The sequence below is a fragment of the Berkeleyomyces rouxiae genome (assembly GCF_048999995.1).
Source record: "Berkeleyomyces rouxiae strain 22BRR77 chromosome Unknown BrBRR77_ptg000001l, whole genome shotgun sequence".
NCBI classification, from domain to species: Eukaryota; Fungi; Ascomycota; class Sordariomycetes; order Microascales; family Ceratocystidaceae; genus Berkeleyomyces; species Berkeleyomyces rouxiae.
This window is the reverse complement of record NW_027396491.1, coordinates 2260678-2285411: the sequence shown is the minus strand read 5'-3', so window position 1 is coordinate 2285411 and position 24734 is coordinate 2260678. Positions and strand designations below refer to the sequence as shown.

Genomic DNA, 24734 nt, shown 5'->3' with positions numbered 1-24734 from the left:
CCCCCCTTTTTTTTTTCTTATTTTGCACAAAATTTTTTTTCACTACATCGGCGGTGAGGCCAGGACTCTAGGTCTTGTTTGGGGCCACGCGGACGAAGGACAGCCTCTGCGCTGGGCAGGTGGGAGACCTCCTGTGATTATACTTTGGACTGTGGGGTTTCTGTATGCATGGTTTTAGGTTTTGGTTTTTGCTTCTGTTATGTATTTTTCCTGGTACTAGAAATAGTCCCCTGTCGTATGTCGAGAATCCCTCGCGAGTAGACAGGTAAATAAAGACTTTCATCATCTTGGGTCTTGCACGAAAAATCCGCGGAAACGAGCAGTCAGTAGAGAAAATGCAGCGTATAATACTTGCTGTCGTGTGTGTAATCTATACAAAAAGGAATGCGAGAACGAAACAAAACTCCCAAAAAAAACACAGTCCACACTAACAAATATCAAGAAGAAGAAGAAAAGAAAAGGCCATCAGTTTCATAATCATTGCGACGTTTCTCGTTCTTTACGAGTGTCTAGAGGAGCTGTCTCCGCGTCTGTGTGCTCGATCATATGCCCAAATGTTCTCATAACCACGCGGCAACCCAGATCCTGTGCCGTGCCGTTGGTGGTGGCTTGTTGGTGGTCTGGAGACAAAACTCAGCCCCACGCTAGGCTCGATTCTCTGCGGTGTGGTAGGTTCTCCCTGCAGTCGGGCAAGGCTGCGTTGGCTTCTATGTTGCGGCACTGGCGGAGGGGCCTCTTCGTCAGGAGGGTTGTTATACAACCGCTCAACATCATATGGCCCTCCAATTCTTGGCTGGGGGGACAGTGACTCTTCTTCGTCCTCGGATGACGATGGTGACGCCAGCGATTGCACTGGTGATTGTGTCAACCCCCGTCCATATTGGGAAGCACTGGCTGTAACAGATCTGTACTTCTCTTCACAAGAGTCATCGTCGTCGTTTTGACCATAGTGAAAGCTTGGTTCGTTAGTTTGTTGTTTCACTAAGCCAAGGCGTTCCTCATCCGTTTCTTCGCTCGAGTCCAACATTCGAAGTCCCAATGTCATGCGCCCGTTATAGTTGGTATTCTTTTTCGAGGCAGGCTCAGGTGCTCGTTTGGCAGGGGCATCCTTTTCAGCATTCGTTTGTGATGACGTAGCTTGAGAGTGCGACTTTCGGAAAAGATTTTGGAAAGAAAACTGCCGACGTGCCGAGTGGTGATCAGGAGGGTCGAGTTCGGAATACCCTCCAACTTCTTGACCAGAAGAACCGCGATATTCGGTACTCTGGTTCTCAATGTCGAAATTAGGTGTCCGCGAATATGCTCCATGGTTCAAGGACAACTCCGTCATTTCATTCAAGGGAACGGGGTGAGCCGTATCTGGAATCTCTGACAGGGTAGGCGGAATCATGTTGCGTCTCTTGCTGCGAATGGTACCGGTAATGCTACTGATTATGCTAGGACTAGTAGCACGCCTATGTTCCAAATCTTGTTCCTCCTGGATTTCCGCTTCAGTAGGTAGTCGAGACATGCCGAGGGGTGGGTGCAAGCTGGGTTTCATAGGCGCAAGAAAAGTACCATGAGGAGTGGCCGAAACAGATGAGCCTGGAGCCATTCCGTACGCTGACGGACCGATAGAAGTACCGCGGCTGCTGATACTAGCGCGGCTAAGCGGTGTTCTCCGGCGTCGCAGACCATCCCATTCATACTCTGCACCACCAGCGTTGTGTGGGGATAAACGTTCGGCAAGCGTGTCTTGGCGAAGACGTTCGAACTCCTCTGCCTCCCGTCTTTGGCGAGTGACAGATAGTTGTCTTACAATAGCGGCAGCTCCACGGATAGCATCAGCTTTGGGTTCAGTTTCTGGCTGAGCCTGTTCACCAATGGTTTGTATCTGATCTAGGTCTCCATTAAAAACAGCAGTGTCGGGTACATCTTTCGAAGACTTGGACAGTTGAAGCAAGACGACACCAGCGCAAATAGTGAGAAATCCATTGGCCATGGTGATGATGGAGGCAGCGCTTCCACGCATGCCTTTGAAAAGGACCGCGGAGCTGACGATGGTTGTGCTGGTGAAGTAGACATAGTAGGTTGGCGTGACAAGGGCAGCGTTGAATATGTTCAAAGCTTTCTAAACATAGAGTTAGCAAACAGGTTCAAACATGCTATGTATCTATAAACACGGATCGAACTTACGTTGAGATATACAATCTCGGTAATCAGAGTCGAAAAGACGAACACCATCAATACGTATAGAAACCACTGGTTAAACTGAGGCGTACCCTGAGCCTGAGCCACGATAGCAGCACCAAGTCCCTGAATGGCGACAACACTTAGACCACCAACCCAGCTGCAGATGCTAATGTAAACCAGCATGTTTTTTTTGCCCCAGCGTGGGCCAGCATAAATTGCAGCAATGGTAGAGCCCAACAGGACTACGCCAGCATAAACCAAGAAGCCAGGAGCAATGACGTAATGCCTCATTTCCTGGATAGTTGACACGGACGAGCTTTCGGGCGCATTCATGACGATGACTACAGAGCCAACGATGCACAAAAAACAGGCGACCTTTCCAACCAAGCTCAATCTCTCTTTGAGGAAGATGGCGGATAGAATGGTAGTGATGACCACTGCCAAGGCACCAAGGGGTGTTACTAGCATAGCATCTGTGAAGGCATATGCTACAAAGTTGCAAATTTCTCCCAAAATCATAAGTGTCATGCCTCCCCACCACCACCAATTCTTGAGATAGCCATAGCCTTCACCAGCAGCTTCATTGTACTTTTCATTGGCTTTGAGCAAGCCGTATTTTTTCATAACGAAGGAGATTCCAATAAAAATTCCAGACGCAACGGCCAGGCTGATGCCAATGAGTTTGAACGAGGCTGGGCGGTTACTGGTATTGCCGGTGGAAACGCCGTTTCGCGCGACGATGGTGGCAGCTTGAACTGCATATTGAATGGCTGTATCGGGAGGCATCGTCGCATAAAAGAGGAGGTGGCAGTCAGAGCCACAATGAAGAACGGGGAGAATTGAGAGGAAGTGGCGAATGTCAAGGCCAAACGGCCCTCAAGGAAGAGGAGAAACGTCAGGTTCGTGGGACGTATGATGCCGCAATCGGAGAGACGATACAGAGCTTCGAGTATATAAAATTGAGGACAACACAGTAACGAAAAAGTAATTGTAGGCTAAGGACTTAAGTAATGCGCCCGGGCATGTGTTTTGACGACCGTATTGGAAGCTGTGGAACGAGTGTTTCGAGGTATAATGGCAGTATTGAAGTACTAGGACGCCGGATGGGATGGGATGTATTGGTTGTTCCGTTGCGTTGGGGTTTGAATCGTGGAGGCTGGTTTGTCTTTGATATGGCAGAGGACAGCTCGGATGAAGGGTATGGGGACGTAGAAATGGTGATGCGGGCTTCGAGTGAAGATATAGAGCAAACAAGAACGGCCAAAAAAGTGCTTGAATGTCGCGTGGGACACAGGGTGTTTTCGAGGCGCTGAAACAGGGTCAACTTGGAGGCGTTTATATGTGCGATGTGTGCACAACTAAGATAGATTCTAGGACAGGCGGGAATCCAGATTCTGAATGGATGGCGGGCTCTGTCGCAAAGCGTAATGATAGCCGGATAGGGAAAAGAAGAAAATGAATGTAGTAGTATTCAAGCAATGAAAGATGAACAACTTCCACAACGAAATAGAAGAAGAAAAAAAAAGCAGACAGAATAAAAACTACCGGGGAAAAAATAACAGCAGTGAAGCTGGAATTATGGGCAGTGAGCGCGGCCAGGCCTTCCTTATACCTATAGCAATGGGCACCCTGTAGTTAATAGTGGACTAGTGCGCAGGATTGGGGGAGTGTCTCTTTTCCCGCTGTGGTGCTTCTAAACCAAGGCTTTGGGGGCTTGGTAGTAGCGGGGTACTTTGTTCTGGAGGGGCTGTGGGTGGTCTGGTGGCCGGCCTCTGACAGCAAATCCCGGGCGACCAAGGACAAAAAAGGGTAAAGAGCCAGCCAGGCTCAGGATTCGGGGTTTTTTTTTCAGCGGACTTCACACCAGCACCAGCGCGCAGCAGGCGAAGGATCACAGCAGATGAGACGATGACGACCACCAGTGATGGCAGGCGGAGCGCAGCGATGTAGGAAGAACACGAGAACAAAAGAGAAGCAAACCAAGAACTTCGATCTGGGCTGAAAGAAAAAACGACACAGTATCTTGACTAAAGTTGGACAGCTAACTACAGGTAACCACCCTGTGGTCCGTCGGCTCCTACACTTTTCTTGTTACCATGCATGTACATAAGTACACAAGTACAAATGCGGTTTCTGGCACAGCGTCAACTTGCCTACGCGTTTAACCGGTCTTTCCAATCTTGGTGGCTGGTGCTTAACGGGTCGACCGGGTGCTCTGAGAACAAACACCCTTGCTACATATGTGCATACACCTACATTTAGTTACCGTTATATCCCTAACCCCTTTAACGGGCCTCAGCCTATCTGTCTGGAAACCCATCCCGCCTGTCACACGAAGGAAAAAAAAGCCAAACCTCAACTCAGTATGCTTCTCCAGCACCCGATAGCTGCATCTTCAGAAACAGATCATTAGTCATCGTGGATCTTAAAATCCTTAGTTGAACCATCACTGTGCCTTTATGCTTCTGCGTATTGCATCATCGGCCGAGCCGCAGGCAAGCTGCATTTTTTTTTGACAAATCCAAACTCCTGGATTCTTCCCGCAGCCGACAACATCGCAAACCCTCGACTTGATTGAGTTACGTCAAACAACTTGAAGCAGGCAAAAGCAAATATCAACCTCGCCTGGCATTCTCGGCTCCCTTTTTTGAGCCTCCCGCTTCTCCTGCACACAACACCGCATGGGCACTAGCTGGATCCTAGTTTGTGACCACATGCCATGGCACCTTGCTTGGCATTTTACAACGAGTCCCCAGTCAAGATCAAACTCCAGCCTCTTTACGCTCTCTCCTCTCTATACAAGCACAAGCCCGCTTTGATGCATGTCGCTCTGCTCCAACCTCTCCATGTATGCATGTATTTACATAAGAGCACTGCCTTCTCATGTCACTCTCTAAATATAGAACCAGTGCAGTTAAATGTGCATAGGTCATCCCGACTCCGTTCTAGCTCCCGTTATCTGACATCAGCTCCCGCCGTGATCCAACCTAGCCCAGCAGCCCCATCAGTTTCAGCGCATATGCACACAAAACTCTGCATGCATAAACTCCAATTCACAGGCATGTAGTTGTGTCTAGGTGTGCACACAGAACAATTAGCAAAGGCAAAAGGCTATCGCTCGTCGTGACCCAATATACAGGCGTTCTCAACGCGGCCTTTTGTGTGTTTAACAAAGACCACACTCGGACTCCGAGCATGCCCGCTCCGGCCAATTTTGTTGAGCCAGATTCTTCTGTGGAATGGAATGATTGTTGGCTTGACCTGCACGACCACCCATTTGCACAACCCAAAACTCCTGTTTAGATAGATACATAAGACCCCGCTGTCACACGCGAACCAAAATAATCAAGTTTCTCAAAGAAAGTGTCATCTAGTGTATAACTACGCAGTTCTCAATCAATTAACTATACAAGTATGCCCCCCCCCCCATGTTTCATGTCGGATTGCCTGGGACTTGATATTCTTCTTTTACAACTCTTACCTGTTCGCGACTCATTCTTTGCCGCAAAGATCTGCACACAATCTTCAAAATTTCAAGCATTTATTGTTCTCGCTGTTTGATTTCCACCTCTCTTTACTCTTGATTCAGACCCAGATAAAGACGTTTTATAAGACCTATGCAAGGTTCTGGAGGGAACATGTCAAATCCTTTTTTTTCATGTAGTTAGCTATATAAAGCTAGACTTTGGATCAGATATGTCCTACAATGTATGTGCCGTACTAGCTTTTAGATGCCAGTCATGTGTCGTATTCGGGTATTTCCATGCCTGGCTTGATGTATACCCCAATAGTGCTTTGTAGCTGAAGATCTGGACTCATGAGCCTGAAAACTACACACAGTGCCATTGCGGGTTACTTCCAAGGGAAAGCCAAAGACCACACAAAGATAGACGGCGCACAAAACACCATTCATTGCGCCACCGTATTAAGTAGCCCCGGCCCCGGCTGCATGAAGGCGGCAACGGTACCAGCAGGTTGTGGCGGGCGCTGTGTAACTCACTGAGGGGGGGATGATCGAATGGTGTAAAGCCACAAAATCCTATCTCCGACATTTTCTGTGCACAGGTATACAAAGGAAAGAAGGTCCGAGGCATGATTCAAGATATTCATTCTGGCTGAATGGTATTGGGTGCCTTCGAGGTAATTCAACTAATTGCATTGTCAGAAACCAGTAATCTTGAAGATGGTTCATTAGGGTTCTATTTTCACATGGATCAGGGTCTTATGTACCCTCGTGTAACAGTAACTCAGAATTTGCCTTGTATTATCTGACACTGTCGTCCATGAGGAGCCCTCTTTCGATCATAAGAATGACTAATGGCAATACAGGCCAATTCTCAAGCCTTGTCTAGCAAGAAAAGCACGGCTATCTTATATAATAGTCAAAAATAGTTAACTCTCAGCGGATAGCCCCCAAGACCCGACTTGCACTCTTCTACGGATAAAAAACGAACCTATGAACTAGAAGGGCTGAATCACTCCTCCCAACCAAGGTACGCGCCTATGAAGGCAACAGAATATGCGATGGGTTTGTTTCAGCTCATTACCAAGGGTATTTCCACTAAAAGAAACGCTGGGAAATCTACCCATTTGACGACCGGAATTACCGGAGGTCAATTTTCCCGAAAGCTCATCGGAATCTATTATCAGAGACATCAATCTATACAAGTCTAGGACTGGAGTACTCTCAAGTCCGGGTTCCCGAAGAACACAATCAGAGGCAGTTACCAAAGATGCTTTGCTCCGCCCGGGACCGACTCTACAGAAATCTTTGGGGGGGGGGGGGGGGGGGGGGGATAATAGACCTGGCGAGCCGAATTAAAGAGCTATTTGATCAAAGATGACTCGATCTTTTCTAAAAATGATATTCTATTAACAAGCAAATATGTGGCAAGATGTTATAGACTGTGTAGGAGGGGTCAATACTGAAGCCCAACTGAATAACTATAGATAAATAGAGCAAAGAAGAAGAAACATGGTTAGCTTCAAACTTTTTGTAGCAATCTCACCAGTCAACAGCCCATCCGTTGTTATCCAGAAACTCTTCACATGCCGCCTTGAGATCAAGATTTGGCCGTAGATCGTCGACACAGAGCGGCTCACGTGTCAAGGGGTCATTTTCTTGGTGCTTGAGGTGCTCCATGATGGAGGCACGTTCATATGACTTGCCAGATTTGGTCTATCCATTTCGTCAGCAATCCTAGCTCTGGCAAGAGAAAAATGAAGAGGAAAAGAAACATGGAATGACCCAAGTCATGTTGTGAGAGAACTTACCATGACAGGATCGATCATAATGCCAAAGCTAATGTCGTCAATGGCCCAATCAGGGACTGTTCGCCTCTGCTCGCTTTTTGCCTTTGCTACTTCAAAAATGGCACTGAGTCGGTCCATCTTGGTTTTCCACTCTTTTTCGATCTCTTTTTTATCGCTCTCATTGTCGACACCTTCCAAATCATTTGCCTTGGACTGCAACATCATTTCTAATGTGTCATTCTCAAGTTGGCGGTCTTGGTGTATGCGGCGCTTCTCCTGTTGATCCCAATGTTCCTTCTTGCATCGCAGGACGTGCTGCGTAATAGCAGGTAGACTCTTGTACTCTTTCGTCTTGAGGCACATTTCATGGGCCTTTTTGGCTGTTGTCAAAGCTTCTTCGGTATTACCAAGTTCTAACTGGGCTTGTGAGATGTAGTATGTGGGCTTCAGGGCCTCGGGAGACAGGTCCAGACTTGCCATGCAGTCTTCAATACAGGCCTCAAAGAATCGGAGCTTCAGCCGGGAAATGGCTCTGTTGTTGTAGAGAAGATGGTTGTAGGGGTCCGCGACAATACTGCGGCATTGTTCCCGTTAGTTTAATTTCCCCATGTCTGGAACATGCCGATGCCGTACTTACGCCTTGGAATATAGGCCTTCGGCAGCAGTGAAGTCACCTTTGCCAAAGAAAACATTGCCCTTGGTCTTGAGCTCCAACGCCAGGTCTGGATTACGGTTCATGATTTACAAGTAGATTCGGCAGATGGGTGGGTAGATGCAGTAGTGGTAGAAGTAATGGTGATTGATGGGCCAGTCCAGACCGGCCGAGTTCCAAGCGCGAATATCGTGGCGCCTATTGCTGGTTTCACGGCTAGTTAAAGCTGCGTCAAACTAGATAGTTGGTCGTATGTCTTGTATTGGTGTAAATTATGCAATTTGGTTGGCCGCAGATGGGTAGACCTTGAAGCTTGGGCGAGCCAAAGCTGCGCAGCTTATGCAGCTTAGATGTGCCGCAGTTGTGCTATTTGCACAATAGGGCAACCTGAGGGTTAGGGTAGTTTGCAAGTGATTTCGGATAAAACTAGGAGTGCAAGGAGACGAGTTGGGCCGTGGCGATTTGGGTTTAACCAGAACAAAGAACGAAGTTGACTTGAGAAAAAGTGGCACAGAATGCAAAGAAGCAGAAAAAGAACAGGTCGGAGAGGGGGGTTTCGTTCTGGTACGTCTTTGTTTGTGCTCCTTTGGTTGGCCTGGCTCGTCTCAACATTATATTTATCAGCAAGTCAAGCGAGGCCAAAGCTACATGTCCTCACTCGTCCTCCTTGACGTTCACGAATGTTCCAGAAGAAAAGCGGGTCACAAATGCCTGGGTCAGGCTAACCCCTGAGCCACGTCAACATTAGGGTTGTGAACACAAAAGCACTTGAGGACAACCGACAAGCTCTAGGGAACATCTAGTTTAAAGTGGCTTTTGCGTGAGGGCCTTGACATGTGATGTGATGGGATCGTCGGGTCTGAGCTTCTAGAAGGTGGAGGAGGGACCAAGTTGAACAGACTATGTGTGCAAAGCTTCTTTGGATCGGGCTTTTAGGCGCTGTGATGGCGTGGTGTGATGCGAATATTACCGGAAGTGGTGGAAGACGACCACACGACAGGCGACAGTAGGGAGGCGGGTGGTGTGGTGTGCATTTAATTGTTGATGGACGTGAAGGTGGCTGGAAGATTCAAGGGTTAGACCGCGAGCCAACGAGAGGCAGCATATTTGGCTATTACGCAGCGGCTCAAATAGAGCCTAGTTCAAGATGCAGGCCATTAAACGGACCCCGGAAAATGGGAGCTCCAAGTGGCACAAAGACATTTGGCTTCCGAGAATGGCCGACAATGTGCACGCGGATGAATTTATGGACTTGATATTGGCTCGGCTCGGCCTGAAGGGTGACCTCTGAACTCTGAACTCTGAACTCTGATACAGGGCAGGCCAGTGTTCTAGTTCTAGTTGGTTAGCTAGCTACTTTGTACTTGTACACATGAGCTTGTGTTTCACTTCGGGGTAAAATTGGAGGTTGAGCGAGCATCTGCTCTTTCTTCTCTGTCTTCTCATGCTGCGCTAAATGAATCAGCCGAAGGAAAGCCGAAGGCAAGGCAACTGCGCCCAAGACCTACCTGCCTGAGGAACTCGGAAAAATCAAACGCCCACGCAAATCTCTCTTCGCTCAGTTTTCAACCAATTTTCATCATTTCTTTTTTTCACCACACCATAAAAGCTCTCACTCAAAGACAAAATCTCACACAGTCCGTGCCCATTCTCTATTTGTTGCCGTTTTTATCATCGCGATTTGAGCCTGCGAATCACGGCTATTTTGCCCTGACCATCGACTTGACCGGCTTTTTTTTTCTCTCCAAAAAACAAACGTCCGCGCCTATCAGAACGCTGCTTACCACCAAAATCCGACCGGAAGAGATTTTCTCCTCCTTTGGCACCCGTTCAGCCGGCCGAAGTCACGCTCGTCAATCACCACGCCTCCAGCCTCGTTCTCAGTTTTATGTTCCATTGAATCTGAATATATTCGATCCACAACACAACGCCCCTCGTCCGATTCGATATATCCTGCACCGACTCGTCAGAAATCCGGGGTCAGCCAATCAACGAGCCCTTTTATTGCCGCGGCCCCCTTCTATTCCCAAACCAGGCCCATTCTATTATTATATAACAAAGCTTCCAAAGCCAAGACCAAGCCAGACTCACTCAATCGGCTCGCTTCGGATCTTACGCTCTGTTCTTCTTCCTCCTCTTCCTTCACGCTTCACTTGCTCGTCCATCCATAAATCTTTGTCTTGCATCCTCGCCCCAAACATACCCATAGCCATCCACCCATTTCTCTCTTTGGCCTACCCATGACGCCTCCAACTTTTCGCGATCGCCCTTCCTCACCTCCCATCGCGGCCGTCAACGCGATGTCGTCACAGCGCCCGTTTTTCCTCTCGGTCATCTTTGCCGCCCTGCGCCAGACGCCTAATACTTTGCCAGCCGCGTCGCAAAACAAGACGCCCGGCACGTCTTCCTCATCGTACGCCGTTTCGTCCTCGACAACCACTGCTGCCCGGTCCATTGCCGCAAATTCTGCCTCGAATTCAAATTCACACTCGCAGCCCCATTCACACACCCACAGTCCGTCGGTATCTCCTTCCTCTTCGCCATCTGGAGTAGCCTCCCCCTCGCTGCCGCACTCAACACCCTCGACCCAGTCGCAGTCCGCATCGACCGCCGCAACCACAGCCCCTGCCTCATCCCGAATGGGCACTCGGCCCCTGCACACCGCCGCAGCAGCAGCCGCAGCCGCAGTTCCGCGGGCGGCAGCGGCTGCGAGCGGCATCCCGATCCCAGCCCCCAGCACAAATCGCCGTCGCGGAAGCAACTCTAGCTCCGAGGGCTTCCGTGACGTCCTCGGCTCGGACGCTTGGTATATTGGCGGTCGCACAGCTGGCGGCGAGGAGCAGTTTTTCAAGCTCGGCGTGATTCGCAGAGTGCGCAGCAATGATGGCTTAAGTCTCGACCGCTTAAGCCTGTGATGAACCGCTGGCGTCGGTCGTCCCAGTATCTATCGACAAACCATGATGTGCGCTATTCCAGGCTCTTTTTGTTGTCATATGTGTATCATATCCGTCTTTTCTCTGGTTCCACCTAGGCCTCATCCCCCCGGCTTCCTTTTTTTCTTACACTTTTCTTTAACGTTGCCTTATTCTGTGTCATTCTTCTCGTTACCCCGGCGTTTTGCTTTTTTTTTCTTCTTGTTGAACCAGATATCAACATTATCCGTATCCAGGGAGCCAGCCCCAGTAAACCACATTTTATGTCTGACTATGCATGCGCAAGCTGATTGTTATTTTGTGTTTTTTGTTCTGTCTTTTTGCTATCGAAGCACGCGTGTTGCCGCCTATCCCCCTTGAAAAAGAAAGATGACCCAAATCAACCAAACGTGGCTCATATAACTATTAGTCACTACTTCTACTGTCAACCATGTCCTCATAAAATATCACCCTTGCTTGAACTTGGTCAAACTCTGATTCACATGTCATATTTTGAGGAACAAGGATTCAAGTTGCCAGTTCTATGTACTTATCTATTTGTATTTACAATAACCTTCTTGGGCCTCTTCCTAGGAAAAAAAACAACCAAAAACAAAAGCCTCACCACATAAAGTGTTGCAATCTGCCTCCATCAAGAACTGTTCCGTCCTCTGCTTTCCACGTATACGCCTTGGCAATAAAAATATACATGGTCACAGCATTAACAACCAGGAACCAGAGAGTTTCGACGAACAACCTGACGTCATAGCGACCGCCAAATTCGACCATGCGTGAGACAAGCGGTAGCCGAGTCACACACGAAAGAGGTGTAAGCCGCAGCTCTGTCATGTCCCAAGCAGGAACCAACAAGCGCCACATGACCCACGGGATGACAAAGTATCTCGGCTCGACGAGCGGCGCAGTGACGAGAGAAAGAGTGGCGGCTATGAGGAGGATAGCAGCTGTAGAGGCCGTTGTGGGGCCACAAGAGGCGGGATCCTCGCTGATGGTGCTGACACCCAAAGTGCGATTCGCTCTCTTTTCCTTTGTTACTTTGCTCTTGGGTGCGGGTGCCTTGAGAATGGGATGGTTGTTGAATTCTGTGGGTTCATGGGTCTGGAAAGACAGCATGGACTGGCTTTTGGATGTAAGCGCACCCCAGCACAGCCAGCGGCATATAGAATAAGGCAGGATCAAGGCTAGACGGATAGTATCTGACTTGCGGATAGTGTATCGAAATATGTAAAACATGTAGTGGCGGTTATCGGCCAGTGTGAATGGGTGGACGATGGTGTTGAATTTGACCACTACAGCCGAGAGGAGAAATGTCAACACGATGTAAGGAACATAATACACGCGGTAAGCAAATAATGCAAAGACCATCCCAAGGCGAGGCTCAGCATCGTCACTGTCGGTCTTCTTGACTTGCGTGTGTTGTTTGGCAGCAAAGACAGCATGTATGTGCGATGGAAGGCTGACAAGCGTGTTCACAGCCGAGATAATCGACGGGATGAACAGAGGCACGGAGAACAGCGCAAATAGTGGCCAGATGTAAAGCATCTGAGCAAGGTGGATCGTGGCGACATGATTCGACTTGTCTCCAAGCACAACACCACCGTTCCATGCAACGAAGCCGGCGAATAGGCCCATGGTCGCTACGTGCGGCCATACTTGGAGTAGTACTTGCAACGGGTTGCAAATGGCGGCTACGGCAATACTGCCAAGGCTGAATAGAATATCTGTTTCATGGATTGAAGTTAGAGGATGTTTTCCTTTTGCTATGCTCAATAGCCTCGCGGTCTATCTGTGCTTTTCTGGGGCTGGGTCTTACCGTCGGGCCAGCAGACATTCAAAGCGGGATCGTGGATGTGGCCCGTGGAGTATTGCTGCAAAGCTTCTCGGAGGCGGTCTGTTAGAGTCGTTGAAACTCGGGGATACTTATTGCCTGCGACGCTGCAACGCTTAACAGCATGCACCACTTCAAGACCACCCATATATACGACGACCCAGAAGACATTGGTCTGTCTCATGAACAAAGCAAGCACGCCAAGGATAACTACCGCCAGATCGCTCATAAAGGAGTGAGTAGACGAGTTAACTCTGTTCAGATGGTGCGCATAAGCTAGCAAGACTGAGACAGTTGAAATCACGTCGGTGTAGTACAACCCCGAGAAGAAGAAGATGAGCGGGAACAGAGCAATGTTGAAGCCGGTGTGTATAGAGTAGTGAGATATCAGACTTCCCTCTTGTCCACGAGAGGATAAAGCCTCAATACGGCGACGGCACAGACTCGCAAGAAGTGCCACAGCTGCAGTAGCCCACACATTGAAACTGCGCAGCATGAATGGCGAACAAAAGTCACCAGCGTACAGAATCCGAGCCCGCATTGCAGCAATACTGAGAAGATACAGCCCAGGAGGCGTGGTGATCTTGTCGTCCCATTCCAGGAGCTGGCCTCGGCAGTAAGTCTGAGCCTGGGGAATGTGGAATATCTCGTCCTGGATCTCGCGTCAGACATGAGACGGACGTGTTGTGTATAGCCATTAGGGCAGACTCACAAGATAAGGCTCTGGAACATAGGCAGTTACAAAAGAAACCCAGACCCAGGCCAAGGCAAACACCAAGACGGGCGATGCTAGGTTCATCGAGAACTTGTGAGCAGCCCGGGGTAGAAACAAATGCTCAACGGTAGCAAAGATCACTCCAGGCGTGAGGATGGGGAGGACATTAGCCAGCAGGCTAGCAGCTTGATTGAGCGCCGCCATCCTGGAGAGCTCTTTGGCACGCGATACAAGCACAAACTGCCTTGAATAGAGCACAAGCTATAGTGCAAGCAAAGGCCGGTTATTCGTGATACACGGCAGCAAAGGCTCAGCTTGAACGGGACACGGTTGCGCGAATGCGAGAAGCATGAGAGGCCTGGCTCTGTTTTTTTTCTTTTCGTCTTAGATGGACGTGTATCTGAGGCACACAAAGACCGTGGTTATGCAAAATAACAAAGATGAATCACAAAAAAGAAAAACGAAGACAAAAACAAAAAATACAGTTTGGTTATGCAATCGTGACCTGTATAAGCTTCTTGACGTGGGAGAAGAATACGTAGTTGACCAATGAATAGCTTGGAATTAGACAGTGTTTTGTACGGTGCGCAGTTATACTCCAGGGTTAGGGTTTCTCATATACTCTACACCAACATCAACTTTAGCGATCTGCGTTCCCTGTTCAAGGCAGTATTGGACCTCTACCTCAAAGCTTGGCTGGGCGGTACTTCTTCACGTAAAGGCTCACGTCTAGACCCTCAACCTTGCCATCTTGCAAGAGTCTCCGAAGAATCTTGCCACTTGGTGACTTGGGAATCTGCTTTACAAACACCATTCCGCCAATCAACCACTTATACTTCGCTGTTTTTGCCTCAACCAGACGCTTCAGTTCCTCGGAAATCTCTGTGAGCTGCTGTTTTGACTGGTTCTGGTCTTGAACCACGACAAAGGCCCGGGGCCACTCTGTTGCTTCAGAATGGTCGTACACACCAATGACGCCTGCGTCTTGGACCTTGTCATGGGAGCACAGCAGAGCTTCTAGCTCGGCAGGGGCAACCTGATACGCCCGCACCTTGATGAGCTCCTTGATGCGGTCTGTGATGCGGAGAAAGCCACTGGCATCTATTGTGCCGACATCGCCGGTACGGATCCAGCCGTCCGGTGTCAGAGCATCCATTGTCGGACCCATATCGATGCTTGCTCCAGGAGTCAAGCCACATAACGGTAAGTATGCGGACATAAGGGTAGATGAGCGGACGAGGATCTCGCCGGGTGTGTTTATCAAGGCTGGCCTGACCTTATTGCCCTTGACATCATCCTGTCCGCTTGAAATCATAATTTCAACGCCAGTGTGCGGCAAGCCGGTGGTGCCGGCCTGAAGCTGCATGCTTTTGTGAGACAGGCCACGCTGCGCAGCTATACTGCCGGCTTCAGACATGCCATATCCAATTTCAATACGAAATCCAAGGCGGTCGTAGACTTGCGCAATAATATCATGGCCAAGAGGCGCTCCGCCGGTCAGTCCACCAGTCACGCTCTTGAATGCATTATCTCCATTTGCGTCTCTTTTGGCGTAGGATTCGACGATAGGAGACTTGGCAAGCATAACAGCCACAGGCGGTGCCATGTGAAGGTAGGTGATCTTGCGTTTAGGAACAGCTGCAAGCATGGTCTGGAGGCTAAAAGACTGCATGATGTAAACCGTCGCTCCAGTACACATGGTCAACATAAAGGTGGAAACGAAACCAAAGACGTGGTAGAACGGGACATAACCCAGCCATTTCTGGTGTTGGAAGCCGGGATGATCAAAATCCATCCAAAGGGCTGTAATGTTGGTGTTGATGGCATGGTGTGACAGTAAAACACCCTTGGAACGACCAGAGGTGCCAGACGACCAAAGGATTAGTGCCGTTCTATTAGCCCAAGCCTCTTGGGGAAGAAAACAAGCATTAAATCCAGAGGAGAAGGCAGGATGCAAAAGAACTTTCCAGTCCTGCACGACAGACGAGTCAAACGCATTCACAGACGTCTCAGGGTAAGTGTCCTCAGCAGCATCAACTACAAAGGTCTTGATGGCGCCAAAATACGCTTTATCATCCTGTTTATCTAACGCCTTCTCCATAGCTGGCAGACACACTCTGGCTGTAATGAGTACGCGCGGCCGGGAGCTCTGTAGAATCCACGATATCTCTTCAGCAGACAATGCGGGAGACACCAGAGTTGCCGTAAGGCCGGCTGCAAAGACGCCCATGACCAGCGGAATCATCGGCTGGCAGTTGGGGAGCTGGATCAGCACCACGGGGGCGATTTCTGGACTGGCGCATGTCGGGGTTGCTGGCAGCTTTATTGTGTCGTTGAAGTGAAGACCCAGAGCCTGCAGGCTAGCAGCAACCTTGCGACCATCATGTCTGATTCTCCCAAACGTGAGAGGCCGTTCTGTGTGAATCGGAATGTCAGCCAGAGAGGATTAACAAAGACTAGTAAGACGGGAACCACATACCAGTGTGGTTATCGACAAATATCGGACGGTCTTCTGAGAATATTGGAACACACTTTGATGGGGGCAAGTAGCTGCTCTCGCGGGCAAAGGGCTGCTCAAGTGCCCAGTTGAAGATGTTGTGTTTGGGAATGTCGAGAGCCGGTGTCTTGGAGATGGCCACGGACATTGTGGGTGAGAGTAAGAGTGAGAATAAGAGTGAGAGTGAAAGTGAGTGTGAGTGTGAATGTGAGTCAAAGGTAGAATGGATATTAGAGACAGTAGCACAAAATCACTACAGCCCTATTAAACCACAGCCAAAAGCTCAGCACAAGACTAGCCGCCTCTTTTAAAGCCCATCTCCAATTCCCCAAAAGCCTCCGTGACAAGATCGCGCTCTCTGGCAGTGTTGGTTGGGATTTAACGTTTTATTTGTGCAAGTAAAAAGTGTACACACACATGTAGCAAACTGCCCGCCTAAGATGTGCTAGGAGTCTGTGTGTTTGACGTCCTATTCTCCATCTTTGCCCCGGCTAAGCCAGGGATTCACGACCCCATAAAGCCCAGCCGGGTCGGCAGTTGAAGACTCGCCAACAAAACCACGGCAAATCATGTCCTGCTCAGCGGTAGTTGGCTGGGTTCTGTGAGTCCGAGGCTTTTTACCCTTGGCACTTGTTCATTGGCAGACCGTGGACCCGAGCCGCATAGAAACTCAATGTGAGTCGGCGTGTGACAAATAGACCGTTCTGTCGGTCTTGTTTTCAAGGTAGAGAGATGCTAGCCTGAGACATCACGGCAAGTTCAACCGGCTTCCTGCTGGCCAAACCACTAGATAGCTTACGCAATACAAACACGCTTATTTTGACAAGTTGCATGGCGTTCCAGAGACCATAGGCTTGGGTCTTTGCCACAAGAGTTAGGGTTAGGTGCATCTCCACGACATTCCGATATGAACTTCATACTACACAACTCATAGTGGCTTGAAACTGCAAGGCGCCCTTTGCCAATTCAATGTCTAACATCTATGTAAAAGTAACATTTTGTCTACAGGATGCAAGCAAAGCAGAACATCGCCAGGAAAAAAAAAACTCCGGCTTTGAATATATTCCCATGGGACAAATAAATGCATTTAGAACGGCTGTGTACCAGGAAGAATATGTTAGTCGCGAGTTCATGCTTCGGGTAGACCAAATATTCTTAGTTGGACGAATCGACTCACGTTGTCAGCGGGGTGGATCTCCTTGCCGAAGAAACCACCGAAGAAGGGGATCTTCTTCAGGATGTCATCCTGGACGCGGGGAATACCCGAGGCGTAGAAGATGACAGCAACACCGGCGGCGGCACCGTACAGACCAGATCTCAGGCCCCTATGTGATTTTGTTTGTTAGACCTGAAATATCGATCTTGAGGAAGATTGGAAAGCGGGTAGAACATACAGGCGAGTGAGCTGGGTGGCGTTCAGACCCAGGACGGAGGGCTGGTACTGGTACCTATGACAGCAGGTTGGTTAGCCCGAGAGATCAGTCCAAGCAATGTATGGCCAGCCAACCAGCCCAATTGACACATGGACGCTCTGTTGTGTCATTTCCAGTTATTCTTTTTTCCCTTGCACGTCATCGTGATATTCGGCATTGTTCCTTCGGTCCAGACAGTTCACAAGTCGGATTTGACTCGACCAGCAATGTCGATGAGGCAGATTACATGCGGCCCCAGGCTGCGATGTTGAGCAGAAATGCGACGTACTTGGGACCAAAGCTGCTGCGGAAAGCAGATCTCGCGACGGAAGACTGGGCGAAGAACTACAGGTTAGCTCGAGTTTTTCGGACAGGAGGGCTCGTCCCGGCAGCCCGGAGAGACGTAGGTTGTGAACAAAGCCAGGGCTGTTATTGTCGATCTTGACAGCACTTACAGCGAACATTGTGGTATATATGGAGATTGCACGGAGGAAAGCGTGTAAAGGTTGGCGTGTGGTGGTTAGAAGATCTCGAATTTTAGGTGGGTTCGCAGAATATCGGCAAAGATCGCGATGTTTCTCGAGGAATAATAGTCACGTGATTTAGTCACATGTGTTAACCCTTGAAGCCAAATCGGCACAACCCGTTGCAAAAAAGGTACTCAGAAGTAGCTGAAGGTAGAACTTATCAATCACAGCCTTGACATGGCATCTATTCTCTATATTTTGTTGTAAAAACTTTGGCTTTCACGAAATCGTAGAATCTCGACTTTGTAAATGCCCGCATGTCATTGGCGCTCAGCTGCATGTCAAATAAAACCCATTTCGAGCTAGCGGGAGCCCACTTTTCCTGTTTCGCAGCCTTGCAGACAAGGTTGATCTCATTGACAATCTGAGCTTTTGTATGGACATTTGTGCTCCACCAGAGTCGAACAAGCAAGCCAATGTTAACCCTCACCGCCGGTGAACAAAACCGAACCAAAAAAATGAACAAACAGGTCAACGCCCACTTTGACCAGCTCGAGAAGGCTCTTCACAGCCTGATCGATTCTGTCGCCAAATATCACCCTACCTTGGCACACGCCAAGGAGCTTGAAGCCGCCGACAAGGAGCTCACACGCGGGCTCGCAGAAGGTGAATATTGCATGTGATGATGGGCTCGATTGGTCCGCTGACCTTTTCGCATAGTCCAAAGACACCAGGCCAACTTCATACATATCGAGAAGCTCCGTTCGGCTAGCCAGGCCCTAGACAGCCAGATTCGCGACACCATATCGAGCCTTGCCTCAACTCGCAAAGATGTTGCAGCAATACAGCCCGTCAGGTTTGGCGACGCGCCGGCACACCCATTCTCGTACGAGGAACTTCTCAGCTATGCGCGCCGCATAAGCAAGACTACAATGCCGTCCGCTGGCAGCCAGTTGCCCGGTGTCGAGCAGCCCCAGCCCCAAAGCGCAAACGCCGACACGCCTGGTCCCGATTCGCAGCCCATGAGCGCCGTCCAGACGCCCATGATGTCGGTACTGCCAACGCCCGCACAGTCGCAGTCTATGATTGGCAGCGAGGGCCAGACACAGTCAGCCACGACGTCGTTTACAGGCCTTCCCGAGATTCTCACAATGCACCTCAACCCCATGTCAGGCGCTGTCTTTGTGCCGTGGCCCCTGGAGGACAACATTCGGCTGGGCTCGCTAGCGTCAATACAGAACCTCATCAGCGAGGGTATTGATCCCGCTGGGTATGATCCTGTTGCTGAAGAGGAGCGCAAAAAGAAGGAGGCCGAGGAACAGCTGGAGAAGGAAGAAAGAGAGCGCAAAGAACGCGAGGAGAGAGACCGTGCTATCAGAGAACAGCGCGAGAAAATGCGCGAACAGGAGATGCGCGAGAACTGGCGCAGGGAGTCTGGCGCTGCGGTTGGACAATCCGCACCCACTGAGAAGAAACAGTTCCACTTCACCAATCTGGATATGGATGATGACGATTCTGACTAGTTAGTTAATCTTGCATTAGAATAGATGCTAAAATACACGTCATGGTGACTACCAAACTCAACGTCAATACAACTTCATAGTGAAATATAATAACGATTCAATACACACGCAACTAACTGATTTAGAGAAACAACTGGTTGGGATCCATTCAACCAACCCTTCAAGCATCAAACACCTACTTTTACACGATGTAGAAGTACCCCTGGATAAACTCTTAGTCAATTTTTAGTGAAGCGTAAATCTTGTTTACGAACCACCAACTAGAAAGATAACCAACAGAACCTAAGGGGAATGAAGAGAAACGGTTAGCCAAAAGATCAGACACGGAGGGATTCATGCAAAGGGAAACTCACCGGCTAAAACACTAAACATCAACGACAGCAAAGCACTGTAACCGATGTAGAGAACGGCACCAGCAAGGCTACTGACATGAACTCTGCTGACAAGGTAGATGAGGCAGTACACAAAGATGTAGCCGCCCATGGTACCAGCAGCCAGGAACGACCGCCACTGCCAGTTGTAGTTCTCGGCGCAAAGGACAAAGTAGACCATCAGGATGGTAGCCGTTGCGCAGGTGATAATCATGAGCACGTAACACAGGAACAAGAAGCCAAACATGTAGTAGATTCTACTGAACCAGATGGAGCTCATGATGAAGAACAGCTCCACCAGGATGGCGCCAAACGGCAGTAGACCAACAAACAGCATGCTAGGAATCGGCTGTAGGTACAGAGTAGATGAGGGGATCTGGCGCGGGATCTGGTTGGTCTTGACTGGGGCATGGAACTGTGTAGCGCGGAAGCCCATGTAGGAGCCAGAAACAGACAGCGGGATCGAAATGACAAACCAGATGGTGATCAAAACAAGCATGGTTGAAAAGGGCACAGCTCCAGACGAGGAGCTAGCCCACAAGAAAAGATCCATGAGGAAAAAGGACCCAAAGACAACGCCAGGAACGACAAGAGGCGTCAAAACAATATTGACCTTCCACTTCTCGCCGCCCCACGCCTTGTAGGTACGCGCCGAAACATAGCCACCGACGAAGCCTAGAACAGTGTAAAGGAGGATCGTGATGGTGCCCAGGGACCCGCGATTGGACGGGGAAAGGAATCCAAGTAGCGCAAAGACAATTGTCAGGCCAGTCATACCAAAGATCTGAACGCCGCTTCCGACTAGGACTGACAGGATCATGGGGTGCGAGGGAGGGCGGAAGACGTCGCCGTGCACGAGCTTCCAGCCCGAGTCTTCCTGAACGCCGTCCTCCATGGAGATCGGGTCGCCAAAATCATCAAGCGAAATCTGGTCTAGGCGGTTGTAACGGGCAATGTCCTTGCGCAGAGTACGGAGCAGGATTGACGTCACGGTCATGACAAGGATGAAGACAACGACGGCGATATCAATAAGCCAGAACCAATGAATCTTGGGATCAAAGACGTGGAGATACTTGTCCCAACGAGTAGCCCACGCAGTAGAAGACTTTCTCCATGTGACACTGTAGCTGAAGCTAATATCAAGCTCCTGGCCCTCGTCGACGTTGACCAGAATGGGGTCATGGTTGGAAGCACAGTCGACCTCGCCCGTGTACTTTTTAGAAGACGGCTTTACAACAACACCGACTACTCGGAGCTGATCGGGGTTGTTGGCTACTTCGTGGTACTCGACCTCAATGTCATAATGGTTGTTCATGAGGATTTCGCCAGTCTTGGAGATGTCACCCAGGCGGAAGCCGGGGCTGTAAAAGGTAGTGCCAGTAGAGGTGTCCTGCAGCTCTTGGGCCGCAGGTAAGCTATCCACAAGCCAGTTCAGATTGTAGCCCTGTCCGATGCGATGCGCCAGGAACTTCATGTGCTCGGAGTTGTACTTGGACGTACACAGCTGTTTACATTGGTCGTCTTTCCCAATGGCGAGTTCAAAGGGGGAGTTCTTTATTCTGTCTCCCATGAGAATGCTGCCTAGGCTTTCGGGGACGTTTTTGATGCCCTCCTTGGGCTGGCAGAACCCAAACATGGGGGAATAGTAGTCGTAAGATAGAACGGAGTGGATGAGGTTGTCTGTCTCGGCGGCAGAAGGTGTTATACTGTTGACGTAGAGGGGCACCGCGTCTCCGGGTTTGTACGAGTTGGGAGCCACTCCAGGCAGATAGAAGGCGGAGGCGGAGTGGGCGAGAGCCAGCAGCGAGACTGCGGCCTTGGCCGCCGAGCTCGAATTGGGTGAGCGCATTGCGCAAGCAGGCGGATGATCGCAGGAGGATGGAGTTGAATGTGTGAAGGTGTCGGTGTCGATGTCGAGGGCCAGTTGTCACGAGAAGTGGCTAATGGGGCGGCGGGCGACGGTGGTTATGTGCAAAGCTGGTGCCGAGCCGAGATGAGGATTTGTGTGCGTGGATAGGTGACGTACTCGAGGATCGGGATTGGGCCTGAAACAGGGAAGCCAAAGAGAACAGTGTGGCCGTCCGTGACGCCAGGTGGAAGCAAGAAAGTAGCACAGAAGGTGCAAAAAGATGGGCCGAGTCAGCGGCGACGAGAGCCGTCAATCAAGGATGCACGCAATTGTGGTTGGATTCTAGCGAGGTTGAGAGACAAAAACTGCGGACAGAGAAACAGCAACGTCGACAGATGGACACGCTGCGCTTACAACCCAAGCACAAAGCTAGCTCCGAGCAGGCGGCCAGGGCAAGCTGCCTGCAATTCTGCTGGCTGTATTTGTACTGTACGCACGGCTTTTCCTGGCGTTTCCACGCCCACTTTGGATCTGCAGGCGCTCTTTTAGGCGACCGCTTGGCTAGGATGTCTGGTTTCTGGAGTGAAGACTTCGGTGGGGGCCCTGGCTCACCGAGATCCCCTAGACCCATAAAAAAGTTTCTGAGGCTTATCTTATCAGCTACCAAAATTTCAGGCTCGTCTTGGTCTTGGTCTTGCGCCCACAACCACCACAACAGACAGCCCGTAACTATATCATCCATACATGGCAACAGAACAAAATGGTCGCCTCAACATCACTATCCGAACTGCTCGACTCGCTCACGCAATCGCTCAAGTCCGCCAATGCGATTGGCCCCAGCGTCTCAAAAGTCGATCACAACGACCAGGGAATCTCTCTCCTCGATACCAAGAACGAACTCCTCCTGTCCTATCTACAACATCTAGCCTTCCTTATCCTCATCAAAGCCCGCAACTCTCGCATATCAGGGAAAGCCAAAGATGGTGACAACAGCGCCTTTTCTACCGACGCCATAGTCGAAAAGCTCACTGAGCTGCGGTTGTACATGGAGAAGGGTGTGCGGCCCCTGGAAGACAAGCTGCGCTACCAAATCGACAAGGTGCTGCGTGCTGCCAGCGCAGCGGAAGCCAATTCTACCGCTATCAACGGACCCAAAGAGGCTGCTAATGCTGGCTCTGGCACCGAGAATGACGACGACGACGACAACTCGGACTCAGATTCTGCCTCTGGCAGCGAGAGCGACGACGAAGAAGCTGGCAGCGGAGCCGACGAGCCCAACAGTGTACTTGCGCCCCGCGTTGCTGCCTTTGTGCGCCAGACCCGTACCGAGCAGCGCAATGCCAAGGAATCTGCAGCCAAGCACTCTGCTCCCAGCGCCGAGGAAAAGTCCGAGATTTACAAAGCCTCGAAAACCCGCCGCGTACTCATGCCTGAAGACGACAAGCGGCCGCGCGGCGACCGCAAGAAAACGCACCGCTCTCGCACCATGGAGGAGTACCTGGAGGACGAGTTTTCGACTGCTCCCAGCGCACTGCCTAGTATTGGTACGACGATTGCTGAGCGCGGTCGCAAGGTGACGACGGCGGCCGAGCGCAAGATTGAGGCTGAGCGCCGCGAGTACGAAGAAACCAACTTTACACGTCTGCCCAAGGAGAGCAAGAAGCAGCGCAAGCAGCGCATGGCGTCCGAGGGCCGCAGCAACAAGATGAGCTTTGGTGGTGAGGAGTGGAGAGAGCTGGGCGACGGTATCGACAGAATCGAGAGATTAACAAAGCGCAAGGGCGGAACTGGCAGCAAGGCATTGCTGGAGAGGAGCAGAAAGCGTGCTCATGACTCTGGAGGTAGAGGCGGCGCGGAAATGGGAGACCGGTTCCAGAAACGACTCAAGGTTTTGGAAGGCGGGCGGAGAGACAAGGGCGGGCGGTGGTGAAACTGCAGTCTCTAGATGCGCGCAGTTCAGTTGGTTATTGTTAAGCATTTGAGTTCATTTTACACGTGTAGTTTCCAAGCGAATATGTGCCGTGGTATTCCAGTTTGTATCACTATCAAGACTGTCTCGTTATGTTCCAAACTAAACCCCTACTTCGCCTTGGTCAAGTCAACTACTTGAATGGGACCCCGAAGATCGGGGGCTGGATTCTTTAGATCAAAGACTAACTAACTACATTAAGCACGATGTGAAGATTATCCGGATATGCCCATGCACGTGCTCAAGACGGGCCATGCAATGTTGGCTTGTGGCAGGGCAAGAAGAGCTGCCAAATATGTGGAAGCGGCCTTGCTTAAAGTCTAAATCCTCGATAATAGGTATGTACATGGTCGGTCCCCTAATTCTTTTTGGCGACAACTCTAATCTGAACAGCATCAGGACTCTAGCCTCGAGGCATGTTGTCCATTTTATCTGAGTTGTCATGCCTTGCAAAGAAGAGCCTCAAAAGCGGGCCTTATCACAGTAGACTAGTCTACTTGCATCCATTTAATGTTTGTATATGTTGTATGTATCTACTAGATACTTGTTTTCTTACACACAGGGCACCACCACTCGCCCAGAAATCCTTTGCCCCTTTGAGCTTTTCTGCGTCTTCCTGCAAATCTGGGGCTTGCCCAAGAACTGTTGACTCGATGAGATCGAGTAATGTTTTATTCTATCTTTCGCAGGGTGCCTCCGTCGGTTTCTGGGCCGATAAGCTTATCATTGGCCCATCCCTGCCTCCGTCCTGATATTAACGTCTCATGTGGGGCAATTGTCACTTTGTGGACGGCGAGATTTATTCGGGGCCTTGGCTCCTGCCTGCAAGCTCTATCTATAGCTGATCCTGTCATCCCAAGCGAACATGGCAGCTGCTTCGTTTTGGACAGACTCGAGATAGGTCAGTGGTGGAAATTGCCTCGGGGCTCTTGTTCTTCGACGACTACAATCAGCCAGATAGTTGTTCGATTTTCCTTCTCTCTTCACGACTCTAGCGTACGGGCGTATGTAGACAGCGTCGTTTGTTTACTCAAAAAGGACTATCAATCTAGATACAATCACATGTATGTAATTGGACAGGTACAGGCAGGTGAAC

At 50.0% G+C, this 24734-nt stretch overlaps 9 protein-coding genes across 9 annotated transcripts; 3 read left to right on the top strand and 6 right to left on the bottom strand.

The window, feature by feature from the left end:
* Window positions 1-499: 499 nt before the first annotated feature.
* On the bottom strand, window positions 500-2958 carry BROUX77_000666 (uncharacterized protein; the record flags this gene model as incomplete). The annotated part of the gene is made up of 2 exons (XM_073751664.1): window positions 500-2110; window positions 2176-2958. The coding sequence occupies 2 exons, from the start codon at window positions 2956-2958 to the stop codon at window positions 500-502; spliced, it is 2394 nt and encodes a 797-aa protein (XP_073608903.1).
* Window positions 2959-7177: 4219 nt separating this feature from the next.
* Window positions 7178-8163, bottom strand: BROUX77_000665 (uncharacterized protein; the record flags this gene model as incomplete). Its single annotated transcript, XM_073751653.1, has 3 exons — window positions 7178-7351; window positions 7447-7999; window positions 8063-8163. 3 exons carry the CDS (start codon window positions 8161-8163, stop codon window positions 7178-7180), a joined length of 828 nt encoding a protein of 275 aa, XP_073608902.1.
* A 2154-nt stretch (window positions 8164-10317) lies between these two features.
* On the top strand, window positions 10318-10992 carry BROUX77_000664 (uncharacterized protein; the record flags this gene model as incomplete). Its single annotated transcript, XM_073751642.1, has 1 exon — window positions 10318-10992. One exon carries the CDS (start codon window positions 10318-10320, stop codon window positions 10990-10992), a length of 675 nt encoding a protein of 224 aa, XP_073608901.1.
* A 618-nt stretch (window positions 10993-11610) lies between these two features.
* Window positions 11611-13754, bottom strand: BROUX77_000663 (uncharacterized protein; the record flags this gene model as incomplete). The annotated part of the gene is made up of 3 exons (XM_073751631.1): window positions 11611-12728; window positions 12821-13487; window positions 13548-13754. 3 exons carry the CDS (start codon window positions 13752-13754, stop codon window positions 11611-11613), a joined length of 1992 nt encoding a protein of 663 aa, XP_073608900.1.
* A 481-nt stretch (window positions 13755-14235) lies between these two features.
* On the bottom strand, window positions 14236-16195 carry BROUX77_000662 (uncharacterized protein; the record flags this gene model as incomplete). The annotated part of the gene is made up of 2 exons (XM_073751620.1): window positions 14236-15965; window positions 16030-16195. 2 exons carry the CDS (start codon window positions 16193-16195, stop codon window positions 14236-14238), a joined length of 1896 nt encoding a protein of 631 aa, XP_073608899.1.
* Window positions 16196-17134: 939 nt separating this feature from the next.
* BROUX77_000661 (uncharacterized protein) lies at window positions 17135-17923 on the bottom strand (the record flags this gene model as incomplete). The annotated part of the gene is made up of 5 exons (XM_073751609.1): window positions 17135-17143; window positions 17225-17372; window positions 17442-17495; window positions 17749-17792; window positions 17915-17923. 5 exons carry the CDS (start codon window positions 17921-17923, stop codon window positions 17135-17137), a joined length of 264 nt encoding a protein of 87 aa, XP_073608898.1.
* Window positions 17924-18444: 521 nt separating this feature from the next.
* On the top strand, window positions 18445-19449 carry BROUX77_000660 (uncharacterized protein; the record flags this gene model as incomplete). The annotated part of the gene is made up of 2 exons (XM_073751598.1): window positions 18445-18592; window positions 18647-19449. The coding sequence occupies 2 exons, from the start codon at window positions 18445-18447 to the stop codon at window positions 19447-19449; spliced, it is 951 nt and encodes a 316-aa protein (XP_073608897.1).
* A 214-nt stretch (window positions 19450-19663) lies between these two features.
* BROUX77_000659 (uncharacterized protein) lies at window positions 19664-21669 on the bottom strand (the record flags this gene model as incomplete). The annotated part of the gene is made up of 2 exons (XM_073751586.1): window positions 19664-19731; window positions 19803-21669. The coding sequence occupies 2 exons, from the start codon at window positions 21667-21669 to the stop codon at window positions 19664-19666; spliced, it is 1935 nt and encodes a 644-aa protein (XP_073608896.1).
* A 760-nt stretch (window positions 21670-22429) lies between these two features.
* Window positions 22430-23599, top strand: BROUX77_000658 (uncharacterized protein; the record flags this gene model as incomplete). The annotated part of the gene is made up of 1 exon (XM_073751575.1): window positions 22430-23599. The coding sequence occupies one exon, from the start codon at window positions 22430-22432 to the stop codon at window positions 23597-23599; it is 1170 nt and encodes a 389-aa protein (XP_073608895.1).
* Window positions 23600-24734: the final 1135 nt, after the last annotated feature.